Here is a 24706-nt window from a genome sequence, read left to right as displayed (position 1 = left end):
ATTCCAAGAAAAAATTTATAAAACTCAATTTTCATTAAAAAATAAGAACTTATTTCAGAGCTAAGTTTCACAATATCTTTGACATATTATTGTGCTGCCAATTCATGTAATCTCTTAATTTGTAACTTTTACCTCTTGAAAACTAGTTTCATGTTTAGAATACATGGAAGTTGCTTGGAAATAGATCTTGCTTGTTTGTTGACTGAAACCCAGCTGCATACAATACAATACCATCCCATCATTTGTTTTAATTAGAACAACATAATTTCTAATGAATTTTATATTAGACTTGTGCAATGATGGTTATTGCTTTGCAGTTAACTTTTCATCAAGATGTCAGATCAGTCCTGATTACGGAGTCCAGCACTACATATTTAGAAAAATGTTTTAAAACTTTCTTGGTTTATCTTTTGTGGCTGTTGCATATATAAAGAAATGTTATACAAGAATCCAACGTTTTTCATCAGTAACAGTCAAATGAAAGACTATACTGTTAAGCAGTATTTAAAATTAGCTTATTGATGTTAAACTAATGAGCTCAGAAAAATAGTCAACCATTATCTCCTGTATCTACGCCAACTCCCATGAGAGAAATTACTTCTTAAATACAATTCTTGTGAATTGTTGCAACATTTTTTTATATAGATGTGAAGTAATTTTGTATTGTATTAAAATGTGAAATTATACACTTATTTGTATCATTTTCACGGTTATATGTATTTCTATCAACTTTATTAATTTTCTAAAAATTTTCATTATGTAGATTACTGAATTTGATGTTAATTTGACACATTTCCTGTTAATTACTAATAGTTCAGAGTTCCTGTCAATAACTAGTCTTGTTGCATAAGTTCAGACTTTCCATGATGAACCATAATTATTGTCTGCTTTGAACTAAATAAATAGATAAATTTCATAAGGTTGCTTGCTGACAGTGACCAATGAATGAGTAGATCATCTGTTCCTTCCACATCTACTTGTAGTTTGACATAGACATGGAAGTTGGGCTTTTCACATGGAGGCTAGCTGTTTTTCTAATAGAACATAGACAAACATTATCATGTTTTTAGTAATGTACTATTCTTATTTGATAAATCTTAACTTTATTAAATTTGTTTTAGTTTTTTGTTAGACTTATTCCTTTCTTTGTTTTTAGTGATGTAGTTACTGATTATTTATGTTTATTATTCCTAATTTATATATGAGGTAACTTCAGAAAGTTCATGGAATACGTTTGTTTTAGAAAAAAGTGGTCATTAAAAGAACTACATCCCTACAAAATAATGTACTTCAAACAAATACTTGTTTTTAACTATTTTCATAAAGTTCTTAAAATCATTCCTGGAACCTACTCTTCGTACTTGCCTTCCATTTTTCAATCAGATTGACAGTTATACCATTACTGTGCTTATATATTTCATTTCAAATTCAATTTCGAACAAGGAAACTTGTGAGTCAAGAAATGCTCTCTCTAGAGATGTCACATTGTCATGCAAGATTCTTGACCACCATGAATCAATATACTCACAATATTTTTAGAACAGTACATGAAAAACATAATGCACTTTCAGATTACTGAGCAGAACACTGCAGCAACTTTCCACCGATATGTTCAGTTTTTGACATAATTTTTGTGGTGGACATCCTTCTTTTGCATCAAGCATATTAATGGTTTTGTCATTGTAGAAGTAGATGGACACACTTCATGAATATCATAATCAATACTAACATGATGCTTAAAGATGCTTGTCCCACTTGTAAACTTGTTTTGTTTTTTGCCTTTTGCAAATTTTTTTCCAGTGTACAGCAATTATGCAAGCAATATAAACTGTCGTAAAGTTTAAGAGCATTATTGCAATTGTAATGAACACTCCTATATATTTATGAAGTTTTAAAAATAAAAAATTTGGTTTATTTTTTATTAAACTAAATAGAACAGTGGTAGTATAAGACATAATAGAAATAATGTCCATTTAGTTGTACATTGAGACTAAGTGATTGACCAATCAGCCAGTTACTGTAATTTATTGTAGTGTAATATGAAGACTATTTTAATCATATTGTATTTTGATTGTTATATTTCTGTTAAATTTTATATGAAAAATATTTGTTTCAATAATGTTCTAAACTGTAAACTTCTTACTCTGTGAGAAAGCAGGTATGGCTGACTTTTTTCAGTACTAAGTAGGTGTAAATTAAGTGTCAATTAAAATAAGAAGACTTATATTTTACAAAAATACCATTTATCAAGTGCACCTTAGATTAAATAGCAGATTCCAAAAATTAATGTTTTTTTTTTAATTAACAAGCTAATTTCGTACATTTGGATTTTTTTAATATTGCATTTAAAATATTAATTAAAAATATAAATAATTTTAATTTCTTTGTAATAGAAATAAATTATTTTATATTAAACTATACTATACGTTTTATTTAATTTTTGATATGGTCCATTTTTACCTTATAATGTCTTACATTTTGGCTGAAGTAATTTAAGATAATTTAGTATCCATGGACTCGCACAAAATTTACTCATGTAAATTTAAATTAGAGTCCATGGATACTAAATTTTAAGGGATAAATTATTCACTAAAAATAACAAACTATAAAATAAAAGTTGAACTAAAGCGTTAATAAAAATAAAATTGAAGAAGATGGTGCATAATCTTCTTAATTTGGAAATAAATAAATAGCCTTTTTAACAAAACCAGTGTATAGTTACACACAGTGATTAAATCGGTTATCTACTATATGATACGCACTTAATAACTATATTCAATAGCTTTTGATAAGAAGGGTTTGTGGTATTAAGTTGTATAAATTATTTCAGACTATGTTTATAGGGTGTATCACGAAGTTCATAATACCAGAACTTTTAAAACCTATTTTACTCATGAAAAAGTTCATATAAACATATTTCCTAAAATATTTTGTTTGCGAGTTGTAGCTAGTGAAAGATTTTGCTCGGATTTCAGCTACCCCCGGTGAACTGAGGTTGTACTGAAATTTTTAGTATATTAATTAAGGGGCAGAATTAGTGATTTCTTATGGTTTTTAATCTGTAAAGTTGAATAAAATGTTCCCAGAACCGTATATGCAGTAGTTTTTGAGGAATTAGGTGTGAAAACCAATAAATTGGGTAAAAAGACCTTTTTTTATGTTTGATGTACAATAACATTGTTAAATGGGTAAATTAAATGGTAAACATAGAGAATTTAATTCTGAACAAAATCATGTAAGATAAGTTGAATAAAACAAAGAAAAGTTAGAAAAATTCTAATTTTATTTAGAAACTGTACATTACTACATTTGCTAGAAAATTACTAATTTAATATAAAGAGAAACCAAGTTCATTTTTGGTGAAGTGAAAAATGTTAAAAACAAAATTTACTGTTAAAAAATTAAAAAAAAATGAAAATTACACAATTGTAAAATAAATAAAAATTACTTAGATAATAATTTTTGTTATTATTAATGACAAATAATAAATTATTTGAAAGCTGGCAATAAAATAACAACAGCAGCTGATCAACAATGCAATCATCACATCAATAATGCATTTCTGATTTTTTGCAATCTTTAGGAAACAAGTTCACTACCTAGTATTTGTACCAGCTATGAACGATCTGTCCCAACACAACACTGTTACTGATGAAATTATTATCGATGCAGCTCAGACATCAGTACATGACTTTTCTAAGCGTATCAGAGTTTCACATTCGATGCTTCAGTAGACACTTAAACAGAACAAGTTTTTTCCTTATTATAAGCAGCCAGTTCATCATCTACACCCTGGAGATAGCAATTGGTAAATACAAATTGGACAACTGTATAAGTATGTTTTGTTAATGATGAAACAAATTCACTCAAGATCATGTCAACAACTTAACATAACCAGTACACATAGGCAGAAGTAAATCCTCATGAATTGGTGGGAGGCAATTTTCAGCACCAAATTAGCATTAATGCATGGTGCGGCCTTCTTCACAGTCAGCTGTTTGGACTGTTCATATTACCTCGCTACTTAAATGCTGAGATCTACTTGCTTTTACTTCAGTTAGAATTGCTGCAGCTGCTTGAAGATGCTCCTCTAGCGCTGAGATGCAAAGTATTCTTCCAGGACAATGGCGCGCCTCCCCACTTCTCTTGTGCCGTTTCCACTCATTTAAATCATTATTTTCCTGAGAAATGAATCTTTCATGGCAGTTCACATTCCCGGCCATCACAATTGATTGACCTAACACCTTTAGATTTTTGCATCTGGGGATGGATGAAAAATATTGTATACAAAACAAAAATACATTCTCGTGGGGGATTAATTGTTAAAATTATAGTTGCAGCTAAACAAGGACAGCCCTGAAGAACTAGAAAGAGCAACAGAAGCATGCCAAGAAATGTGTTGAAAATGGCAGGCTCATTTTTTAACACATGGTATTTTATACACAACTGGTATAATGCACTTGGATCTCATGTACTGTTTTTGTAAATAAAATTCAAATTTTTTTTTTGTTTTACTCAACTTATCTTACACTATTTTGTTCAGAATTATATTCTCTACAAGTTTTGTTTAAAGGTTTTATTTGTTTATTACTCGTATATTAATAAAGTTATTGTACATCAAACATAAAAAAGGGTTTTTACCCTAATTTATTGGTTTTCACCTGAGGTTTCTCATAAAACTACTATAGATATGGTTCTGGGATAATAATCATTTTTATGTGAATTTTCTTTATTATTGCTAATAATTTTGTTGAACATGTGTACTTTGCAAAGTTCTGTAACAGAAAATGTAAATGTGTTCTTCAAAATATTACAAAAATCCTGAATGATAAAACAGTAGGTTCAATATCAAAGATACGTAATTCAAAACAACATTTATGAGTTAGAAGTTTATTGCTGAGAACCTATTATGAAATGAGAGATGAGTTAGATGAATTTCAAAAATTGGAGAAGTGAACAACAATTGCGATACTGGATTTGGTGAAGGATGCCTATAAAAATACATGAGTCCACAACTACCACTATTGGTAGCAGCAATGATTTATTGCATATCAAAGCAATTAAATTTTTGCTGTAGAAATTTTAATAAAATTAAATAAATTAATAATCTGATATTTGGCTGAAACCACAATCAAGTAGATTCAACTCCTTCCATGTCATCCCCAAATCCATAGAATTGGCATTAATCATATAGATATGGTTTGGGTGATTGCATCCATAGTTTTAATAAAATGATTTTCTTCATTTTTCACTGTGGAAAAATTCTCCAAGTGACATTTCAGGTGATAAGCATTATGTGGAAATTTCTAAGAAGCTCGATTACATGATATTTACTCTACTTCATTGTGCAGAGAGTGATGTGAAATAAGACAAGTCAATGAAAGGCAGATACTTATAGAAATTATTTTGCAAGAAAATTTAAATTCTATTTTTACAGGATCAATAATACTGCAATCCAAAAGAGATTTATTTCCTTAAGAATATTTCCATATTTCAAACTAAATCGAAGAAGTACCGTTACAGAATCATGGTTTTTTTTTGTTTTTAGAAATTTTGAATAGTAAGGTAGACCTTATACAATGAATAGTTGAGAACTTTAGTCATTGTTCTCAAGGATGTTGTTGAGTCTTAATGATTAACAGTATATGACAATCAGTTTTTTCAAGACTTTGTAATGGACAGACTTTTTACAGTATTGTATATGGTTATATGTAATATAAATATGGTTACATATTTATGTTAACATAAATGAATTAGCATTGACAGCGTAAATACTTATACTAGTTTTATGCAATGGTTATACCACTGAAACTTTAACATTCACTGGATGTTATCAACTTCTTTAGTTTTTTCTGTGTGTTTTCTAATACTCGTGCTGTTGCTCTTCCCTTCCTGCAATTTAAATTCCTCAAGTTTAGGTTATAATGAAATACTGTGTGAATTGTGATCAGTAACTTAAACAAATGAGAAAATGTTATAATTTTAACCGAAAACATTCTGATTTGAAGAAGTGATTTCTTTCATACTACAGTAATTGTAACAAAAAGGTATGTGATTTGTATGGTGGTGGTTTTTTTTATTTTTTTTTTATTTGTTAACAGCTACTTATGTAATTTTTTGCACCTGTTGTTTAAAAGTTAGAATATATATTTCTGATGCTTTGTATTTAGATGTTGTGTTAATCATTAGTATGTTTAAACAAAATAACTTTTTATTAAATATTTAATATGGAAAATTATTTTCGTATAGTTTTTTGTTTTTTATATGTATTGGTTTTTTTTTAGTACTTATTTAATCCTAACGTGTCTTTATCTGCTAATATTTTTATTAATTTTTCTCTTACAGAAAAGATTTGTTTAGATTTTTTATTTATTCACATGCATGGTGTTACTAGAACATTTTAGCTTAAGTGTTTGATTTTTATATTTGTGATTACAGTAAATTTTGTGTAATTACATTTATTGATAGAATTAAACAATATATAGTGTTTTTTTTATAAAACAAAAAGATTCTGTTTTTTAATTAAATTAAATTGAAGTGAATTTAATTATTCAAATTATATGTTTAATATTTAATTTTTATGTACATTCTTCCTTTTCTTTCCTTTACATTCTTCTCTTTACTGCTACTAGAGTGTTTATTATATTTTTATGGTTATGTTATAATGGTTTACAGTATTAGCGTGATATCTTTTTTTTTTGTTTACTTACACGTTTCTGATTAACAAGGAGTAGAAAAAATTTCCTCTTAATTTTGGCTATTAAGAAATGCTGTAATAAATATATTGAAAATGAACTTGCCTCCAAGATTCTGTTAGATTTTATTACTTCTTTCATACCAGTCATTGAATCTTAAAATAAAATATACATAATAAAAGTTTATAATTATTATTCATCTTTAATTGTCCACAAATAATGAAAAGGTTACCTGTGTAATTTATTTAGTCATTCAGAATCTTATTAGTTAACATATGATCTAAAGTACGTATAGGTACAATAATAACACCACAATAAAAACTTATTTGTTGTATTGCTAACAAAATGATAGTTCTTATTTATGTTATCGAGCTCTCCTAGTTTATTTCCTTAAAGTTATGACTTTAACTATGCATTTGACAGAGTTAGAGGATGTCAAAACCATAGCTCATTGTAAATCACTAGATTTCTAGATGGTTTTATTCATAAGTAATCAAATAATCCACCTCTGTAAATATATAAAACAAAAGTAAATTTCTATTAACTAAATCAGTATATTTCGTAATCATACGGACTATAGTTTTATAACAAAAAATCTGTAGGAATCTGGGAAACCCTGTTTTCCCAGTCAAATTTCAAAAATCCATAATTTCATTAAGATTATATAACAAAATTAGTCTGTAGTATATTTCAGAATAAATGTTTGTTTTTTTCTGATTGTTTGTATTGGTGTGATGGTTTTTTAAAAATTGCTGTTTCAGTAAAAACAGGTAACTTTTCTGCTCTTGTGTTTTTACATCACTATTTCAAAGTTTTTTAATTTTAATTAACAATTAAAAAATTGGTTGTGAAGGAAAAAAGAATTACTATTAGAACTGGTAGGATCTCAGCCATTTGTTAGAAAACAGTAGAATTTGGTTTTGCATTACAATAGTGTGAGTCAGAATTATGGAAATCCCTCAACAACTTTAAAACTGTTCCAAATAAACACTGTTACTTTATCAGTCAGCTTCTTTACCTTTTGACGAGAAATGGAATCTCTATACATTCTTTAGGGATAGCCCAGGGTTTGTAACTCATATATTTTAAATAGTAATGTTTTACACATTTTGAGCAATAAATCATTTTAAAGGTCTCTTTAAGTCAAGAAAAATGGTATTCATAAATTTTTTTATGATTCCATACTTAAAATGGGAATGGGGGATAAAGTTTGGATTTTGAAAATTACTAAATTTATTAAGTTCAAATAATAAAATATATGAAAGAAAATTAAACTGAATTAAAAACCATTTTTTATGTTAAAAAAATGTTAGAACATTTATTTAAAATTTAAATCTTAAAATAAAATTTAATTTAATTCAATTTATTTTTAACATAAAAAATTGTTTTTGTTCCAATTAAATAAAAACAAAAGTTTTGTCACCTAATCTTGCTGATTGTCACCCTAAGATTGCTAATTTGTAGCGACTCGTGTAGTGCTCTCCAAGCCTTAGAAAAATTTTATTCCAGACATCCTATCTCATCACCAAAATCTACAATCCAATCGCCGAGTTGAGCTATCGCAACACACAAGTGAATGTGTTACTCACAGGTATGTGATGTTAGCAGAAAATGCACAAATATGCGTACATTGCAAGTGCCGCTTGACTGTGCACCACATCCTTGTGGATTGCATATGTAAATTTTGCATTGTAAATTTAAATTGCCTACGAATTTTTGTCAAATCCTGGGTAATAATATAGAAGTTTTGGACCGGGTATTTTTATTTCTTTTGAGCTATTAGTATTTTACAAACACTAAAGTTTTCTACATTTTTTGTAAGATAGTTGTACATTTTTGTGTTTAACGTTTTAGTTTGTTTTTTATTTTGTTGTTCTTGTTTTTAGTATTTTAGTTTGAGTTTTAATCTTGTTTTTAAATTTCTACTTTACGTTTTTATTTTGTTTTTGTTTTTTATTCTAGTAGGTTTTATATTTATGTTTCATATTTTGTTTTCTGGGTGTTTTTATATAATTTTTAACTGGATTTTTAAAATTTAGTTTCAGGTAATAATGTCAAAGCGTTTTTTTACCTTTTTTGTAATTGTTTAAAAAATTAACATACATTGACGTACAGACATCATACTAGCTTTTTTATTTTTACCATTTTTCTTGTCTTAAAAGAGACCTTTAAAATGATACAAAGGGTGTTACCATTTAAAATATTAAGAGTTATAACCCCCAGAGCACCCTGCAAGAAGATGTTGAATATATTTCTCGTCCTGAAAGTTACAGTATTCTATCTGGAAGAGTTGTTGAGGGGGTTTCTGTACTCTGGTTTCTAGACTTGTATAATAAACATTGACTTTATGCTTGTCTGTCCAGCTGTTTTATTAAGCGACAAATAATAAAAAGTTATAACAAACTGATGGTTGATTTGCAGCAGTTTACTTTCCTTCACAATCCTTTTTCCATCCTGTTATTAACTGAATTTTTTTAAAGAAAATTAACATTGATTTTCATTTAAAAGACTCACAGTTCAGTGACAAAAAAATGTCTTGTCCATTGAATGAGAAAAAGAAAATTTTTTGAAAATTGTTATGATATTAAAACATCAGAAAAAATATTTTTTTAAAATATTAAAACACAATAAAACTCTTAAATATAATTCCTGTGCATGTTCACTTAATAAATTATTCATTTATTTTTCTATATACAGCTTTATAAATATTTATTGTTTATTTATAGGTATGCAACAGAATTCTGCGCAGATGGGTGATGCTCAGCTACTTAAATATGAGATAAATGGTATGTTAATTTTATTTGTTACAATCATGTTTAGCTAATAAGAGAAAAGTACTGTGCATTTTCAGTTAAAAAATTATTTGATTTTTTTTTTACCCATGAAAGTATTTTTAAACACTTTTTCAACCAACTTATCATTCAAGCAGTGATCTTTAGCCGAAGTAGTAAATAAAATTATTTGATTTAAAGGAATTTCATTCAGTATTCATTTCATAATAATTAAATGAAATGAGTCATTATTATTTACTCAGTAGGGAATAATAATAGCTACAATCATTTTTTTTTTCATTTTTACAAAAATTATTCTGTATTACTGTACCCTTAGCAAAACAAAAAATATCACACTAATCCCTTGTACACTAATTTTACAAATGAGTTTTCATGTTGTACTTGCACAGTTTTTATGAATGTTGTGTAGTGTGAAGTATTAAAATAGGTTTGTTTTATCATTCCATATTCATTCCTATCTTCTTCAAACATTACTATGTTTATTGTAACCTGTTTGTATCATCCACTTTATAATCTTCCTGGATCATGTCTGTGTAATAGATGAATTGCCTCCATGAATAAAAGATACCATCATAGTTCTGTTTTATACTTGGATATGGTTAAGCAATTCTATTAAATATTCATTTTTAATTACTTCTTTTTTTTTGTTATCTTTGTTGTTTATTTAATCCTTCATGTAGCATATAAATATAATTTCAGAGGATTGAATTCTGGCCTCCTGTTGTTTAATTGGCACCCATGTTTCATTCTGTACAGAACTAGAACAACTAACCTTTTATATAATTTCAGATATATTTCCCTTATTTTTTTAAAAATTTATTGTAACTGGTTCTTCTAAATTGCCAGTTTTCTTTGAAATGGAGTACTTAAGAGATAGATTATAACAAAGGAATTATCTAACCCTTAAATTAAAGATTTTACTCCATAAAGCTCTAATTTTTATGTAAAAATTTTGATAACAAAATTTCTGCTATATAACTTGAAAATTAGTATGGTTTTTTTTCATATTCATAAATGAAATCTTTGTTGTGCTTAAATCACAAGTACATTTTGTCTTAGTTGTATGCCTGAGTTCACCTTTTTTTCCAAATGATTTCAAAGTCATCAGCATAAAATTTTATCATGAAAAAGTTCATGTACTTGTACATTGCAAGGTCTGCTTAAAAATTAGTGTTATGCATTATGATAATTCTGAGCTTTGTCAATAAAGTCAAATTTTCTGCTCTGCAGTCTTGCACATGATTATATTAATTGCTTTTTTTATGATATATCTGTGCATAATGACAGTACCAAAACATGTTACTAATCAATGTTTGCTGAAATCTATGTTTTTGTGGTATTTGGTTTTCTACTTCAATTTTGGTCAATTGTTTAACAACTGTTTAACTTAACCCAGTACACATAAGTTATGTACTGGAGAATATGTATTTATATTGATGAAGATATGAATATTATTAATGTTTGTATGTAAATTTCAAACCACTTTTCATTTTTGAAATTTAAAATTTATTTCAATTTTAATCTGTAAACATTTAATAAGTCACTGCATGCAATGTGCAAAGGATGTCAGATTAATGTGTCAATGTGTTTGGGAGTGTGACTACTTATGTACTTTCTGTTGTATTGCGCAGCATACAACAATAGTTTTGATTAGATTTTTCCTTAATTTCTAAAGCTTATGTCTTGTCAAGCTTACGTCTTGCATTATTCTCTGACTCTTGAATTTATTGAATGAAATATAGGTCTCCAGAGGAGTTGTATGTATAAAATTTTTACTGAAATTACAGGTGTCAAAAACATACTGTATTTTTAATTTTGACACATACAAAAAAAAAACAGAGTTTTTCAAATCATTCTCTGTTTCAAGAATCTACATATATTTTAGTGTACTTGTGGTAATTAGTTTTCGTATGATTTCAACTTATTGAAATTTGTGTAGAATTAGCATTATGGTTACTATAAATATAAAATACACTCGCCTTATTAGTTGTTTCATTTCCTCTATCTAATACTAATCAGAAAACTGTTAACAGACAAATCAGTATGGCTTATATGAAGCATGGCTAAAATGTAATGCACAGTCGCTTATAACTCGCAAGTGAAAAGAGATAGTCAAATGAAACAAACATTCATAAAAGTGCATTCTATTTATTACAAAAACTTAACATTCATTTTCCATGTAGTCATCATTTACAGCTACTTATTTCTCCCTATGGTAAACCAGTTTTCACATTCCATCAGTGAAAAATGCTGATGGTGTTTCCTGGATTCATGGCCTTAACTTTAATTGAAGTAAGATTGAAGATCACAAGGCACCAAATTTGATGAGTGGCATGTTTGGAATAGGAACAAATTTCAACTTCACAAGAGCACCCACCACAAACAAATTTTACATAAGCCCAATTGTGCAGCAATGTGTTCTACTCATTCTTTCAATATACCTTCTAGGTGGTGTTGAATTATAGTGATCTGACAATTGTTTTGAACTGATTCAAGCAACCTCCTTTTGGTGCTTGTCATCAGTCACTGAAACTGCTCAACCACTGCGAGGTTCATGCTCGATATTTATTTTTCAAGCTTCTGATGCATAAAATTTTATTGCTCACACACTCATAGTTCAATAAATCCATCATAAATTGCTTTTAGATGTTCACTTTTTCTGCTGTTAAAATTCAACCACTGCACATTATTAGATGCATTGACATAGCAAGAGTACTCATTCCATAACAATTGTGCATTTCATAACTTGCAATTCCATAACTGCAAGATTGCAGCACCTGTTGCTTTGTGCAACCTTTTCTTCTTCTGTTACATTTCAGTTGCCCCTTGTGTGATTATTGTTATTCAGAAAGTTATGCTGTTAATGATAAGGGATTGTAGTAATAAGGATGATTATAATAAACTTAATTTTGTTTGATATTGAAATATAAAATTAATGCTCTCTGTATATAGTTCTTGGTATTTTAGGTTGTTGGGTTAATGTCATATGTTAGAGGTAGTAAAAAAAAGTCTTGTGTTCATTAGTCGGTAATAAAAAGTTAATAGTAATTATTCCTCCTGATATTTGTTGTTCAGTAATAACCTTTTACAATATTTAATTTCAGTGTGTAAATTTTTTTATTGAATTATTACTGCATTCTCTTTTATTCATCAGTTTTTGCTAGCCCATCAACAATCTGTAGTTTGCCATCGACATCAAAAGCTGTGTATGGAGCGGGCACATCTAGTTACAACCCAGCTATTTATTCACCACCACCAGCACCAGTGCATAGTCCTATTGAACATAAACAAATCAATATACCTGAAATGTACAACACAACCTTACCTATACAGCAGGTAACATGGTGTATTTATATTTTAAAAATTAATCTTGTTTTGTGTATATTAATTATGGTTTTAATACAAAATATAATTTAAATTATGTTTTGGACCTAACTATTAAAGATTAACACACTGATCTATTAACAATTTTTGTCTATTATCATTATTTTTATTTTTTTTTTATGTTTGTGTAATTATTTTAAGTAATTTCTTTTGCATGATCCATTTATGTTGCAATGCAACTGCTGTATTGCCTTGTGTGAAGACTAAAATCACTTGTAAGGCTGAATGAGCATCAGTTTGTTGAATTAATAATTGAATAATCTCTTCTCCTAATTAAAAGGTTTAATATTTTTAAGATTTGATGGAATATATTTACAAAAATATTATAGCATTCTTTTAAGTCGGTAACAAACATAGTTACTTCAATGTTGGTAACCGTGGCCATAAAGCAGGAATATTGTGCAGTTGTGATGAGCATATGTTACAATGTATACTATTAACAGATTATTTTTTCAGTATCATAAAATACATTTAATAGGTTTATTGTTATACTGCATTTTGATTTCAGACTTTTCACTGTCTATTTCTAACTAAAACTGAATTTTATTGCAAGGCTATAATAGAATACTCTATTAAATAGTTTAATTTAGGGTCTGAACATATTTTACAGGAAATGAGTTAATCAAAATCTTTTGTGAACACTGACTCAATAGAATTTCTAAGAAATTTTGTTACTATAGCATCCACTTAGTGATACAAATAGTAACTCTCAATTGTTCTTTGCCATTACAGTGGGTTACTGTATGCCATTTTTGAACACAATTTAATGCACTTCAGTTATTTATTCTCCTTTGTGAGTGTTTTTATAGTGTACTTGCTTACTCTTAGTGAATTTAAATTGAACATTTTTTTTTGGTCTGTATTGTTATTTAATTTTAAATAAGTTAAAAAAGAAAACACATTTCATTGCCATTAACTGTAAAATTAGACTAACTAAAATCCATAGATAAATGCAAAATTTTCAGAAAGTGCTTTTAGGTTCAGATCATATATAAAGGAAAATGGGTTTGAAAAAATAAGTGAGACATTATATGTATAGATTTCTTCCATTCATGAAAAAGTTTGCCAATTTCTAGATCAGCATTACAGGAAAAGCCTGCTGTACTTTCAACATCTAATTTCAGGAAGAGGAAAGTTTTCACTGCCAGCAATGGTTGGTTAAACAAGTAGAATAAAAAAGATATGGCATTAGACAGTTACTTATTAACAGCGAAAAACTTTCTGTTAACATTAAAAACTTTCTGATATTTGTAATAAAATTTAAAAATTGGTTGATAAAGAAACCAAATATGAAATTAAAACTGGTATAAATAAAACCAGTTAAAAAGTTCTTAAATGAAAGAACATGCAAGGTATTACTTTTAATTGATAATGCTCCATCACATCCAGATGAGGAAGTACTCTGTAACAGCATTGACATTTCTACCACTAAATGACACTGGTCTTATTCAGGGACCAAAGAGTGATAACTGTTTATGATGATAGTGTTTTACTGTTTTAGTGCAAAAAATTACCAGCTTCCAAAAACTCATCGAAAAAGAAATTAACAAATTCCTGTTTTTTTAGAAGGAATTAATACTGACAATGACATAATAAGAATGGTATACAATCATTTAAAAAAAGTGACTGAGGTAGCAAAAGGAAGGAAAGTAGTAAATGACAAAAATGATGCACTCAGATGGACTAATGTTTTTAGAAAGTGCACTACACTACATAGAACAGTAGCCCAATGTGATAAAAAGTGACATTTTATTTTTTTTTTAAATGGAGCTAAAAAATTATATTGTTTCAAATAATTTATGATTAGTAATTTATAATTAATAATTTAAATAATTTAGGATAGACTATTACTTCCAAACATATTAAAAATATCATTGTGTATTACATTAACTAAACCCACTTTTTTTAATATTGATACCTTAGTATTTATATTTTTTACATTTCCAGTAATAAGTTCTCTGTAATCCATAGGGCCTTGCAGGCGTCATACTCTGATCAGCAAAACCCTACTGTTATAGTCTGAGTAATTAAATTTCTTCATATTTTCCCAAACTAATGCCAGTGCCAACACAACATTCAAGATTATCTACATAAATTATAAAAATTACAGTAGATAAAGCCCGGCTTTGTGTAGTACCTGTCTACTTTTTCAACCATGAAGTTAATTCAAACTTTGTCAGAAGGGAAAGCTATCCACTCAGTGCATTTTTCCTTAAGAAAAAACTGAAACCAGTGCATTGACATGGAAATCCAATAATTTTGTGCACTCTTACTTTGATATGTGATGTCAGTTATGAAAATATAAGCTAAATTAGGTAGTTAGACAATATTTCATTTAACTTGAACGTAAAGAAGAAATAATGCTCGTATTTTTATAGTTCCAATAATCACATAAAAACGTTTAATGAAGTTTAATGACGTTTAACGAGTTTAATGAATATTTGTTTGTTTAGTCTCTGTTCATATATTCTGTACACTTGATTCCAGGAATCTATCTCTATTATTTTTTCAGTATCTTCTATTTCTTTATGCAGTTCTTGGTTGGATTTTCAACCTGTACCCTTCTGTTGTTTACTTGGCCTAAGATTGTTCTCAGAGTTCTTCTCTCTGTTTTCTTTAATATTTCCAGATTGATAAGGTGTATCATTTCACTTCCATACAGTACCACTAGTCTCTCACCAATGTGGTATAATATCTAAGTTTGGAGAGTTTCTTTGAATTGTAGATATCTTTAGTCAAACCCACCGTGTTGGTCTAGTGGTTAATGCGTCTTACCAAATCAGCTTATTTGGAAGTCGAGAGTTACAGCGTTCAAGTCCTAGTAAAGCCAGTTATTTTTACATGGATTTGAATACTAGATTGTGGATACCGGTGTTCTTTGGTGGTTGGGTTTCAATTAACCACACATCTCAGGAATGGTCGAACTGAGAATGTACAAGACTACACTTCATTTACACTCATACATATCATCCTCATTCATCCTCTGAAGAATTATCTAAACGGTAGTTACCGGAGGCTAAACAGGAAAAAGAAAAAGATATCTTTAGTCAGGAAACATCTTTAGTCATTTGTTTCTTGTCTTTTATATTGCTGCTTTGTCCAGCTTGGTGTATTTTGTTGTTTCTCTCTAGATATCTGAAACAAGTCATCACTTTAAGATTTTCATATTATGTTCTAATTTTCTTTTTAGGTTATGTTTTTTTAGGGTAATTTCTGATTTTTTTTAGGATATCTGTAGAACTGCTCTTTATAACCTGTTTTTATCTATTTGTTAAATTGCTTCTTCCTCTTTTTCTACTAGCAAACCACATCATCTGCAAAGGCCAGATATCTGACTTTGTTTCCACTGTTTTTGTCCTTATCTTTATTCATTTTTCATTCTTTTCCCAGAAGGTCTTATCTTAAACCTGTTTTTAATTCCAAAGAGAGCACCTCCGAAATTAACTTTTGGTATGTGTTAGCTCTATGAGCTTGGTTGTTTTGTTATCTCCCATTTCTTTCATTTTTTATAGCAATGTTTCTTTGTCTACAGAGTTATATACTTTTTTGAAGTCCACCAACATAATAAATTCTGCTTCTTTTGGATTTTAATGTATTTCAGGATCTCCTTGGTGTTCTCCTAATTTCTTCTCAATCTGGAGTTTGTTTGTTTAGCAAGGCTTTCGAGAAAAAGTCTATGTAAAACTGGTAATAGTTAGATCTCTCTATAATTGTTGATGTCTATTTTGTGACCCTTCTTGTAGAGTAGATTGATCTAGGCTAGTTTCCATTCCACACAATATTCTCCTCCTGCCAAATTGTAAAAGGTGCTCTGTTTATGTATGAAAACCTCATCCAACTTACCTCCACATTTCTGCGATGATTACTTTATGGCCAACAGTTTTGTTTTTCTTGAGGAATTTCATGACTTTTTGTATTTCTTGCTTGTTAGGTAGTTCTGAGTTAGTTATGTTGAGGTCTTGGAAAGTGAGTCTCTATTCAGGTTTAACACAATTTAGCAATTTTTTTAAAAGTATTTGGCCAAGATTTCACAATTCTCGTAGTCGTTCACTGCCAGTTTTCCTTTCTCGTCCTTAAAATGAAAGCTGGATTAGAAAATTTCTCCTTTAAGTTATTAAAGTTTCTCCTATATATTTTCCATTTGTCTTTTGAACAAGCTTCTTATTTCCTATCTCATTATTTTGTGAGCCATTTCCTATGTTGTTTGAAAATGTCTAGGTTCACTTTTGTTTTACTGGAGATTTTATTTAATATTTTTCTTCTTTTGTTTTGTTTTATATTATAGTTTTCATTTTTGTAATCAATAAATGAAAAAGTATTTAATTATTTCTATATTTTTATAAGAATAAACTTACTTCATATTATTTTCAAAGTTATATCTTATTGTTTTATTCTGTTTTTAATCAAAACTGAATATTGTGATATGCATCTGAGTTAATTTCAATTTTTGTTGTAAATTACAGATGAATCCTGCACTAAATAATCAGTCATGTGTTCTACAGCAGCCTCTTACATCTCCTGAGAATATTCAACTGATTAACAACTTGAATCCTAGGCAGGTTCAGATTATTACATCATCAAAAAATATACTGCAACCACTAAATGACTTAAGTGTGCCTTCAGTACAAATAGACCAAATGTCTCCTCAATTGCAAATACTTAATACAATTCAGCAGCAGCAGCAACAAAGTGGTGATGATTTAAATATACAATCTGCTAGTGTCATTGGGGTACAGGGACAGATCACAGATAATTCTGTTACCGATCTTCAACCAGTTACACAGTTAAGCCTAAGTGAAGAACTTGATATTATAATGAACTGTCTTCCTGATACAGAAACTGTTCTTTCTGAGAATTTATCATCCAGTTTAAGATTTAATGATATTAGTTAAGTACAGTTACAGTAAGGTAAGAAGGTACCACCGGGTTGGTCTAGTGATGATCACGTCTTTGCAAATCAGCAGATTTTCGAAGTCGAGAGTTATAAGGTTCAAATCCTAAGAAGGGCTGTTACTTTTATACAGATCTGAATACTAGATCATGGATACTGGTGTTCTTTGATTGTTGGGTTTCGCTTAACCACACATCTCAGAAATGGTCGACCTGAGACTGTACAAGACTACACTTCATTTACACTCATGCATATCATCCTCTGAAGTAATCCTGACGGTGGTTTCAGAGGCTAGACAGATAAAAATAGGTAAGAAGGTAAACAACTGTCTTGATCAGAGCCAGTACCTTTATAAGTAAGGCAAGTACTTGTTTATTCAGGCTTTATGGGCTGATGCCTTTGTTTTATCAAAGGACTGCATCCTATACAAAAATAAAATAACAAAATGAAAAATGCCTGTCAAGGAGATTTGATAGAAAACAGAAAGTAAATTTCATTATTTTGAGGAGAGCAAACAAATTTTTGTTTAGCAATGCAATTATTAACTGTAAGACTGAATTTTTACAATGACAAAATCATGATTATAATTTATTTATATGTTGTATATATTTATTATTTTAAATAACTACTGCTAATAGTTTAAGTTATAAGTATTTTATTTTTTCTGAAAAGTTAATTTCTTAATTTTTTTTTGTTAATTATAATATTTTTTTTTTTAATCCATTGCTTTCTCATTTTTATCACTTTTGGGTCTAATTTATGTATAAATTTTAAATTATGCTTGTTAAGTATATATTTACTTATTTATTTTTATCCTCTTCCACTACAGATTATCTACATCTGTTCCAATTCACTTATAATACAATTATAATGTACTCATTCTATCTTTTCCAAGGCCTTTTGGCACTTTTTTCTTTCCATTTTATATTTAAGAGTTTTTAAGTTAATTTATTTCTGATTAAATATGTTCAACATATTCCTTCCACACATTTTATTATCATGTATTTCTTAATTCAAAGCGTACATCATAGTTTAATTTTTATGTATAAAATATTTCTCCATATTTCTTTCTGAGAAATTAAAAAACCTAAGAAAGTACTTTAAGTGTGTGTAGGCTTAATTATCTCACTGTTGGCAAGGTTGATCAGCTTTTGGGATAATCATTCATGTATTCTAATGGATATTAATTAAACAATATAATCAGAAGTAATGATTATTGCAAGTAATCTTTTTTCTTATATTAGCATTAAATGATTCTGAAATTTTGTTTTAAAATGCCTACTTAAAATGTATACAAAAAGGTTTTGATTAGAATGAAAAAAAAACTTTTAATTTAGTTATATTAGTATTATTAAATAGCATTATAATTCAGTATTATATTGTTCTGTTTTTTTTTTTAGTACATTCCTAGTGCAATATTGTTATATTATTAGTTTTGTTGTTACTTATTAGAAATTATTATTTTGCAAATAATTGATTTTATTATGTTGGATGGAGTTGTTGATATTAACCTCTAATATTTTGGTAGTGGCCAAATTTCTACAAATTAACATTAATTTTTTTTTTTTGTGATTAATGTTGCCTACATTTAGGTAGATTTCTGATATAACTTTGACCACCTGACAAGTCATTTTTATACATGATGATAATTTATCTTTTCATTATTTCTTTTATCAATTAAACAAAATTAAAATTTTATTGAATAAGATTTTTTAATTTATATTTGACACATATTTTGTATGTATAATTTTAAACATTACTATACTCTTTATTGGTGCTTGTAAAAGTATGGGGTTTTTTAAAACTGATTATTATGTGTTTTCTAAGAAATGGCAGTTTTAAATGAAATTATAACTCAGGGAATTTTGTTGATTCTTGTTGTTACTTATAACTTTATTTTATAAAGAAAATTTAAAAAGTAGTATTAGATCCAATAAAAATACTATTGCAAATTACATAATAAATTATACAGGTATATAATTTTAAAGATGTTTCTGAAACATATTGTTTTTACTATTATTATTTTTACCCTCATGTTTGAAGGGTGAATAATTGTTAAATGTTAATTATATATCTCCTGAGGTATAGCTTGGTTTTGTCAGGTGTATATTTCTTTTAGGTAGATTAAAAAAAATTTAGAAGACTGACCAAAGAAAACTTTTTAGGTTTACTTATGAGATCTGTTAATAAAGTAATGAAACTAGTTTTTTTTGTAGCCAAAGTAGCAACACAAAAGTTACTAGAAAATATATGGTTATATGAACAGCTGATTTATATTAGGTATTAATATTTTTTGTCTATTGTTGCCATGTGAGACATAAACAAACTTTTCTTGAAACTAGTTTTTGTGCATCACAAAAATGATAATAATTGTGAGCAACGGCGTGCAATCAAGTTTTATGTTAAGACTGTAAGAATGCTACTGGAACTATTTCAAAATTGAAAAGGGTGTATGGAGATGCCACTCTTGTCACAAGTCCGAATTTGAACTGTACCACAGTTCATCAAATTTTGACAAACAAATTGGACATGAAAAACATTTGTGCAAAATTAGTCCCAAAAAACCTCACTATTGAACAGAAAAACAACAGGGTAGAAGTGTTCCGCAATCTTCTAAGGTGAATTGAAACTGATCCTGATTTTCTAATAAATGTTATTACTGGTGATGAATCTTGGATATTTGAGTATGACCTAAAAACAAAACGCCCAGAGCAAGGAGTGCACACTTCACTCACCACATCCCAAAAAAGCAGAAATGAACAAATCAAAAACATGCTAATTTCTTTCTAAGATAGTAATTTTCATAAGGAGTGTTTTCCTACAGGTCAGACTGTAAATCAGTATGTTTACCAAAAAATTCTTGAAAGATTGCTGAAAGTTGCCCGCGTGAGACCAGCCATCAAAGACAAATGGATGCTGCATCATGACTATGATGCATTCTCAATTAATGAGTTTTTGGCAAAGAAAAACATTCCTGTAGAGTTCCTCAACCACCTTATTCATCTTACTTGATTCACTGCGACTTTTTCCTATTCCCAACTTTAAAAAAACATACACCATTTTGAATCAGTAGAAAATGTAAAGAGAAAATGTAATGACCATCTGAAGGATATTCCGGTTTGAGTTCCAACACTGCTGTGAAGAGTGGGAAAACCATTTGAAGATTAATAAAAATGTTTTTCTGAACCAGTCTCATTACTTTATTTACAGACCTCGTACATCTTGATGGCTTTTCATTCACTTTTTATCATTTATCACTGCAGATTAACATGAATGTTAATCTGCAGTGATAATTCACTTTCATTCTTTTCTCTCATTGCCACCAGATACATTACAATCTGTAGATCTTGAGAATAATATGATGGTTCAATTTATTGATTCCAATTAATTCTCTGCCCAAAGAACAGTATCATCAGAAAATTTAAACATCTTTTCAAATTTAATCTTTTCCCCCTTAGATTGTATGTATTGCTTAACTATAAACAAGCTGAAAAGCTACAGTGGCAAACTACATTAGTATCTCACTCCTTTACAAATCAGAACTTTAATTTGCCTCACTTTCCTCTCTCATCATTGATTCTTGTACAGATATTATACAAAATATTTTTCCCTGTATTTCAATCAAATTTTCCTTAAAATGTTAATCATTTTGTTTTGTGTATAATTGATAAATTCTTATCTTATAGAAATGAATCTTTTTAAAATTCATAGTAATCCTCTGTACTGTTAAATTATATTTTTAACTCTATTAATGTAAGCCACTAAGCACAAAATATTGAAGTAATATTTCAATTTTATCATGTACTTTTTTGCGGGATCCCGCATCCTCAGTCATGATTGAAATGTTTAATTATACTGCATACTAAAAATTAGAAAAACTTAAATAAACCATGTGTATTGTGTAATGTTTGTTACATAACTGTGATATAATGAAAATTTCGTATTAATTTATTATATGAGTTGTATAAACAAACTTTCAGTGTGATAAACCTCGGGCAGTGTTTGAGGGAGAGACAGTCTTTTAAAAAATGGCAAAAGATAGTAGCACTCGTATAATAAATTAATTTGTAATTTTCATTACAGTATCACAGTAAATTAACAAACATTACATCATGTACATGGTTTTATTTTAGTATTTTTAATTAGCAATTTAATTAAAATATTTCAGTCATGATTCATGATGCGGGATCCTGCAAAATTACTTTCATGATAAAATATGTCTTATCTCAATATTCTGTACTAGATACAGAATACATTCTATAGACCTACATACAAATATCATATAGTTAAAGAAAAGGTCTTCATTATATCATTCTCTTTCTGAGACCAAACTGGTCTTCACCTTCTACAATTTCACCTAAAAACTATCATAAAAATTTTCAACGCTTGAGATGTTAGACTGATACTGCAGTTGTTATCTGCTTCTGCTTTCTTTTATTTTTTAATGTCGTAAACAATAAACTTTACGTGTTAATCTATGTAGTATATTTAATACTGCTTCTAAAATTGGCATTACTGATCGTATATTGTATGTCATGTGTATTCCTACAGCCTTATTTTTATTTTAAGGTTTTAGAGAGTTAAAATTTTCATGTTTGTGTGTGTAAAAGATAGTGTTCATTAGTTATTGTCGTTTGGCAATTTAAATTTTAATTTAGCAGGGTACAATGACATTCTCACTCATAATAATTTTACGTTAATTTTCTTTGTTTAAAAATTTACTGTTAAATTTTTAAATAAATTAAACAGTATGAATTAAATTAGTATTAATTCATACTTATCAGAAGTTTATTGTAATTTGTTAGATTTATGCATTTAGATTTTTTTTGTAATTATTTAAAAATGCTTAATGAATCGTTGCTTTTAGTTAGTCAATTGTTAGATTTTTTAGTATATTGTTTAAAAATTGTTATATATATTTGTAATGAAAATAATTATCTTTTATGTTATTGTTGTAGTTATTATATGTATAACTGATCCACCAGATATATATTTTGAAAAGAACTCTCCAATTGAGTGCAAGTTAGATCCTTAAATTATGTTCAGTCTTATTTAATTATAATTTATATATTATATTAAATAAAAATTATTAAATTAGTTACATAAAATAGATTCATCGTTAGAGCATTTTCATGTTTAAAACACATGTACAATCATCAGTTTTTAAAAATTACATAAAATTCATCATAACATATCACTTTAAAACTACTATTGCTGATAAAAACAAAGAAAAAACTTTACATAGTGATGTTGTTCTAATGATTTGAAAAAAGTCATTAAAAAGTACATAGGGATTCTCTAACAAAAGCTTTATTTTGTATTTTAATTTTATTTTTTTAAATGGACTATTTTTTGGGTTTCCGTTTAAAAGAAAAAATTAGTAATTATTAATCGCAGTTATTTATTCATTGTTAATTAAGTAAACAATAATCAAAAAAACATGCTGCTTACTCTTAAGCACAGTTAATGAAAATAAGAAATATCTACCAAAAAAAATTAAATAAAAGATACTCTTTTATTTTAAACTCATGCACTTAATCCAAAAGAATACCAATTTAGCAATAAAGACTAAATTAATAATTCCTTTATATTAAACCCCAAAACATATGAATGAACCAGGATGACGATAGTTAATCATAGTTGCTCAGTGAAGTCATTAAAATAATTCTCCACCGTAGTTATATGGAGATGGTTGTGAAATTTCTAGTCAATATATTTAAATTAGAAGTTGGTGTTGCCTAATGACATATTGAACCCCTTGTCAAATTATATCTGGTGGTTCATTCATTTGTAGTTAGTTATAACTGCATTTGATTATGTAATATTTTTTTGCTTATATTACATAAGCTTGGTTGTTATTTATTCAAAAAATGTGCTATTTTTTCTATTTGAATAATGATTTATTAATAAGATGTTCATCAATATTAAGAGCAGTTTTACTTCCAAATGACCTGTGATGCTCATTAAACTTAATCCTGGTTGTTCTGTTCATTTTGCTTGTTTATATATTTTATTGCAATTTTTTAACATGTGTGATTTTGTACTCTGTAATAAGTATTTTATTTTGGAAGTATATTAGTGATATATTTTACATGCAGTTTTAAAAATCTTTGTTATTAATCATTTTAAATGTATATATCGTTGTTAAAGTATTTTTTTTTTTTTTTGTTTTTTATTAATATTTAATCTATATATAATTTTAATAAAATTTATTTTTGTTTATTATTTAATGTATAAATAATTTATTATAATTTAACATTTTCTAGTAATGTGATAGCTAATAATGGCATATGAATATCCTTTAAACGATGATTTCCATCACATAAATAATATTGTATTAGGAAATGCTACATTAAATTATATATTTTTATGATTGATGACTGATTATTTTCATAATAAAATGCACAGAATGCTAGTTTATTTTTCCAGTGACTTGATACTTAAAATTCACATTTAATATTTTAGTTTGTTATTAAGCAGTGTTTTATTATGCTATTAATAGAACAGTAATTTTTTTTTTGAAGTATAACCCACACAACTCTTTAAATTCTCTCTGACAAATCTGGTGTAATTTCCTAAACTAATAGTTCAATTGGCCTGTTGTGTTTTAGAAATATATTTTTATCATTATTGTTAAGTCTCAAATTATGCTGATCATTAATTATTAAGTGCTCTGCTACATTAGATAACATCAATTGATGATTTTTAATAAAAGTTTGTGATTGTGTTCAATTACTGAATTTAATGGCATTTATTAATAATTACTGTTAATCATTAATATATTTATATTTAATGTAAATATTTAATTTTTTTTAATAATGTTACACTTTTGTTAATTATTGAAAATATTATGTGATTACTATTTTATTTTATTAAATGTATTTTTTTTTCTTTTTTTGTAGCATGTTAATATATAACAGTATTTAATGTTATGTAAATTATCC

The 24706-nt window shown here is 27.7% G+C and overlaps 1 protein-coding gene across 1 annotated transcript in view; it reads left to right on the top strand.

Moving 5' to 3' along the window:
• LOC142325997 (embryonic polarity protein dorsal-like) overlaps nucleotides 1-18449 on the top strand; it is a 70934-nt gene extending 52485 nt beyond the window's left edge. Inside the window, exons 10-12 of the mRNA XM_075368044.1 lie at nucleotides 9422-9481; nucleotides 12642-12823; nucleotides 17335-18449. Coding sequence (XP_075224159.1) covers nucleotides 9422-9481; nucleotides 12642-12823; nucleotides 17335-17763 — 671 coding nt within the window. The 3' untranslated portion in view covers nucleotides 17764-18449. The remainder of the gene's footprint in view (nucleotides 1-9421; nucleotides 9482-12641; nucleotides 12824-17334) is intronic.
• The last annotated feature ends 6257 nt before the right edge of the window (nucleotides 18450-24706 follow it).

The sequence above is a fragment of the Lycorma delicatula genome, chromosome 6 (genome assembly GCF_047948215.1).
Source record: "Lycorma delicatula isolate Av1 chromosome 6, ASM4794821v1, whole genome shotgun sequence".
In the NCBI taxonomy this organism is placed as follows: domain Eukaryota; kingdom Metazoa; phylum Arthropoda; class Insecta; order Hemiptera; family Fulgoridae; genus Lycorma; species Lycorma delicatula.
This window is presented reverse-complemented; position numbering and strand designations above follow the sequence as displayed.